The sequence below is a fragment of the Octopus bimaculoides genome, chromosome 4, assembly GCF_001194135.2.
Source record: "Octopus bimaculoides isolate UCB-OBI-ISO-001 chromosome 4, ASM119413v2, whole genome shotgun sequence".
Taxonomy (NCBI): Eukaryota; Metazoa; Mollusca; class Cephalopoda; order Octopoda; family Octopodidae; genus Octopus; species Octopus bimaculoides.
In genome coordinates, this window is record NC_068984.1 from 89,914,091 (window position 1) to 89,920,023 (window position 5,933).

A 5,933-nucleotide genomic window follows, 5' to 3' on the forward strand; every position below is an offset into this window, starting at 1 on the left:
TATATATATATATATATATATATATATATATATATATATTTGTATGTATGTATGTATGTATATATGCATGTATGTATAGAGAGATTAATAGAGAAAGAGAGAGAGTGATGGGATGAGAAAGAAAAGAGAAAAAAGGGAAAAGTAAACAGCCAAAATGGCAATGTTAGTAAAAACAACATTGGTTTGAGACAGTAAACATTAAAACTACGCATATCTACACGTGAGACTGTGTTGTTAATAATCGTTCTTAACTACGCACAATCTCTGTTGCTCCCATTCCTCACTCATACATATGTTCTCATACACATATTCAAATACAATGACACGCGAACATATTCACATGTGTAGTCATAAAACACATTCTTAGATAAACAATACATATATACATAATGCACATGCATACATACATGCATGCATGCATGCATACATACATACATACATACAAACATACATACATACATACATTCTATATATTATTGTAGTAATGTAATCGTCTAAAAGTTAACGTTATTATTCAGTCTAAAGCAATGTTGTAATCATTTCTGGCATTATCACTGGTCTCCGAACGAATGTCACGCTCCATTTCGTAGCTCTTGCTAGATAGCGTAGATATCAGTGTTTTTATAGAACTAACCAAATATTTAGATTGACCAAGAGTTATCGGCCTCACTACACATGACCGTTTTTTTCTTCTCATTTGAAAACTTGTAAAAAGTAAGTCTGAGAAGGAGATTCTTCGCAACCGTCAGACTGTTCGAAACAGCCAACCATTTGTTTTTAAAAAATGAAGAGGTGGCTCATTGGATATTTTAGACCTAGATACACCGTGTTTGGTAAAAGGTGAGATGTCAGGGTCAGAAGTCCTCGATCATAAATTTGCTCTATCAGAGTTAATCTTCAACTACACAAAAGCTATTTGAAGGAGCTTATGATCTGTTAGAACTAGTAGCCAAATGTCTCTCAAGTTACACCCTTCCATCTTCAGATATATATTCGATGCTATAATGCCAGGTACATGATGACTGCATAGGAATGCAGTAGTCATTACTGAAAAACTGTTGATCATAGTTCAACTTATTCAAATGATGAGAAATTTGTTGTAAAACTGTTGACCATTTATGTCATCTCGATACTGAGATGCCGCCCTTGTGTATTTCCCTTGTATGTATTACATCCTTCTCACGGCAGGCATTCATAAATGTTATCATTTGAACAGTCCTGTATACCATACAAGACTTTATCTGACATTAGTTCTGTGCACGCTTGACTCACAGTATTCTTATCTAGCTCGGAATTTGGTATATTCACTTGAGTTGTACGAATATACTAGTAGAAATTTCACCCTTTCGAACAGAAGATATCCGATTTGAGCAAAGATGATGTTGATTTTACAGTTCGGCTTAGTCTTTCTTACTCACTCAGTAATCTTTTTTGTCACTAAGTTTTAACAATCAAATATAAGATATAGGAATGTGTTTAGATAACAAATTTGAATTGTCCGGCAAGAATACTTTCATTAACAATACAATAAAGTCGCTTTCACGATGATCTGCTGTATCTTAACAAACTATATTACTTAAGTTACCGCTTTTTATCATCATTACCATCCCTTTGTGTAATCTGCAATGTACCAGTCAACTGCCAAATCTCTAAATCATGCAAACTTGCAATTTTCCATCCTCTCATTGAAAACGTCAAGAAAAGCTGAAAAATGCATCAATTAAATTATCTATGTATTTATCGCTACGTTCTGAGAGGCCGTTACTCGAAAATATGCAGACGTCTACGATTATTAATCGAAGAATATAGATAATCGTTACCTATCTGTACGAGAACAAGAACAGATACAATAACAACAAGCAACGTCAACACACACATACTCTCTCTCTTTCTCTCTCTTTCTCTCTCTCTCTCTCTCTCTCTCTCCCTCTCTCTCTCTCTCTGATAGATAGATAGATATTACCGTCTTGGTTGATAAGTTCCTTTCTCTTAATTGTCAAAACATACACACTAATACAATCCGATAATTCTGAGAGCAGTGAAATTGCAGAAAGTTAGAATTGGTTCTTGTATTTACAGTACTGCAGTTAAGTTCGTACAAAGAAAATGATACATCACTATAGATATTTTAGGTTCAATAAGAAGACTTCTTGTGACGAAACTTTTTTGAAATTGCTCCATAAGTGTTATTTATTCTTTTATTCTTTTATATAAAAGGATGTTTTGGAAAGAGGTACGGAGGATAAGAGAGGTGGTCGGAGGAAAGGAAGAAAGGGTGAAGGACATAAGTGGAAATTTGTCGAAAGGAAGTGACGATGTACGAAGGAGATGAGCAGAGTATTTTAGTGAGCTGTTAAATGTGGAAGATGTTAGGTAGGCAAATGGGAGGAGAATGCCTGTTGTTGGGGAATGGAACTACGATACAATTGGAAGAGAGGAGGTGAGGGAATCCTTGCGGAAGATGGCAAACCAGAAGGCGCCAGGTATAGATGGGTGCACCGTGGAATACCTAAATAAAGGAGGAGTGAGAGTGGTTAAATGGTTAATGAGGCTTATGAATGTTTGTTATATGGACTGCTGCAGTGCCTTTATAGTGCCACTGTACAAAGGGAAATGGGATAAATGTGAGTGTTGAAAGTCTGCTGTGTGGTTGTTAAACTGTGTGGGAGAATGCTGATTGTTAGGGTGAGGAACCAGACAGAGAGTGTACTAGGGGAGGAGCAGTACAGTTTTAGGAGTGGAAAGGGGTGTACAGTTCAAATATTTATAGTAAGACATGTGTGATAGGTTTTTTACAAAAGGCAGGGAAGTGTATGGACCTAGAGAAGGCATATGACCGACTGCTTACATTTCTAAATGATGACATAATTTACACACTCAAGAATAGCACAAGTTTCACGTTCGGCCGCAGTCTTTTCTGTTGTATTCAGGACTTATGAAAAGAACGATGTAGATATCCCTCTTTGGCTTATCTCACTTCCTAAAGCATTTTTGTGCATCTGCTTCTTTCATGAGTGGAATAAATGTCACCAGTGCCACATGAAGATATTTCCGTTTTCATTCGGCCATTCCTTTCGGAAGCAAACATTTATTTTTATGAACATATGATTTGCTTTTACAAACTGAAGTTTTCATATTAGTATTTCATGAGTATTTTTTGTCCTTGTTTTTTTCTATGCACAATATTTGAAAAGTCTCCTGTGGTGGCTTTGACTTGTATATGTTTCTAAACATGTGTTCTTAATTTTAAATTCAAGAGTAAATAATTTTTCTGCCAAACATACATTTCGTCTGTTTAGTATTTGTTTTTAATTCCTCTTCGTTGTTATTGTGTTCGCCATGCATGTTACAAGGATCAGATGTTGTCGAAATACGAATATGTCTATTATACGTTTTATTCTTGAGAAAATTTGTTCACAAAATATTCGGTTATGGTATTATAACATATAAAATTGAGCTCTTTGAACTAGTAGATTCTCCCACAAAGACTCAAGTGTAATTAAATAATAGCTGTCTTGGATTAAGTAGATTTTAATGATATTCTTTTTACATGACTCCTACAGATAAAAAGGAACGCGATTGTAAAGAAATATGTATTTAACTTTAATATTACTAAAAGAGATTTATTTTCGACACTTATGACAATATATTATGCCTGGCACTTGCACTCGTTTGAGAACAAGTTTCAATATTTGGCAGAAGGAACTATTTATTACATTACATTGAAGTTGAAATTAAAATGGGTGGCATTCTCCCACGTAAATTGTTGATGTGAAGCCAGTGAAATGATACTGTCTTCTAAAGAGATATATCTGGAAACCAGTATCAAATATTTGAAGTCCGAATCGATTAGAGATTTTGTTAAAATAGAGTTGATTTCGTATTTCATGATTGTATGACACTTCTAGGGAAAGATTGATGTAAGGATATTTTATATTGTTAATGGCCATTTAATTCTTAACTTCTTTCATCTTATCTTCTCTCTGTGGGCGATTGTGGAAATTGTATTTGGCTATGATATACAAAGGAATAACTTAACCTAGTGAATCTGTTTATGCTGTTTATGACAGAATGAGCACACATACATATTTATATACGTAAATATGTGTGCATATGTATAGACAGACAGACAGACAAATAAACAGACAAACAGACAGACATACATACATACATACAGATAGACAGACAGACAGACAGTCAGACAGACAAATAGCTAGCTAGCTAGCTAGCTAGCTAGATAGATAGATAGATAGATAGATAGATAGATAGATAGATAGATAGATAGATAGATAGAAGTTTGATTTCACGTTCTAAAATATAAGGTCAGGGGAAATTAATTAAGAATCAAATACCATAGTGTTTCCACGATACTATCTTAAAATGAAATAGCTGTTACGTCGCTATTTCATCTAGAGATAGCGTCGGCAATCTTAAGATTTTAAATTAATTATGAACACACAAATTTTTGTTTAGAAAGATCTTAAAAATGAAATTTAAAAAATGATTGAAAGTATTCTATCCTCATAGATATTTAATATTAAATACCTGAAAGAAAAATTGTTGACCTATGTGCAGAGAGCCTTTATCTCAGTATGTAGATATCACTGCTGATATTAAAACTATTATATCTTTATGCATGTATTACTTCTAATGTTTTACCTTTTTTTAATATATAACAATTTTCTTTACAGGTGCTGTTTGTTTTGGTTACGATTTGCTTTCGATAGGAGCTCTCCGAGGTAACATGATCAATCAGTTCATAAGGATTCTTCTCCCGTATACTGGATATGGAGCTTTCGAAATCGTAGCACTTCCATATTGCCCACAGACGTTCAGCATTCCACTCACCCCAATACACTCAGAAACTAAACTGAATATAACTAACACTGCTAAAAACGTTTCTAATCTTGAAGCTGTTATCTCCAAAATATCTCAGACGATACAATCAAAGCTAGATTTAAATAATAGGAGTACTGATCATTTCAACGTTATTATATATTTCGATTCATCTGTAAATATTATTACGCCTAATATCATTGAGGAAATCGGTAAATTGAGAAAACTTAATTGTAAAATATTTTTAGTCAATATTGGATATAATCTGATGCCACAACATCTCATATTAAAATCTTTAAATTGTCATATACTTCAAGTCCCAACATACGAAGACATGTTAAACAAGGCCAGAAATACACCATTTTATTTTAGACCATTACTAAATCTATCTTAATAAATATTCATAATTGATAATAATGCTGTTAATATTTCATTGCTCATTAAGGCAGCGAACTGGCAGAATCGTTTGTATGCCGGGCAAAATGCTTAACGGTATTTCGTCCGTCTTACGTTCTGACTTCAAATTGCATCAAGGTCGACTTTACCTTTCATCCCTTCGAGGTCGATAAAATAAGTACCAATTGAGCACTTGGGTCGATATAATCGATTTACCCCCTCCACCAAAACTTGATGGCCTTGTGTCCCAATTTGAAATTAATATTTCATTTTTCACATACATACACCACAAGTATACACGCACGCATATATTGTAATTAGACGTAACATAAACACTTAAGCTTTTAAGTACACATTATATTGTTACATAATTTGAAACAGAAGTAACTAATGCTATGTTGACAAACGAATTACATGTACGTAGCTTGCATGACGACTTCGCTACTCATTACATCAAATAGGTTCTGCAAAATTTATGTCGAAATAATACATATAAATGTTTTCTTTATTAAATTATAATTATCACTTCCCTCTTAAATCATATGAAAGCCACAAATAACTTCAATTCAACTACCACCTCACTATTGTGCGATCTAAGGCAGTATTTCACTGAAATTTGTTGTTAATACCTTGAGACAATTCCGTGAATAGGAAAACTAAGTACTTATAACATAAATGGTTATTGCATGTGTGTGTGTGGG

At 33.7% G+C, this 5,933-nt stretch overlaps 1 protein-coding gene across 1 annotated transcript in view; it reads left to right on the forward strand.

Annotated features, from left to right (window-relative positions):
- Positions 1-5,927, forward strand: part of LOC106878533 (collagen alpha-1(XXI) chain-like) — an 18,398-nt gene extending 12,471 nt beyond the window's left edge. The window contains exon 6 of the mRNA XM_014927770.2: positions 4,692-5,927. Coding sequence (XP_014783256.2) covers positions 4,692-5,230 — 539 coding nt within the window. The 3' untranslated portion in view covers positions 5,231-5,927. The remainder of the gene's footprint in view (positions 1-4,691) is intronic.
- The last annotated feature ends 6 nt before the right edge of the window (positions 5,928-5,933 follow it).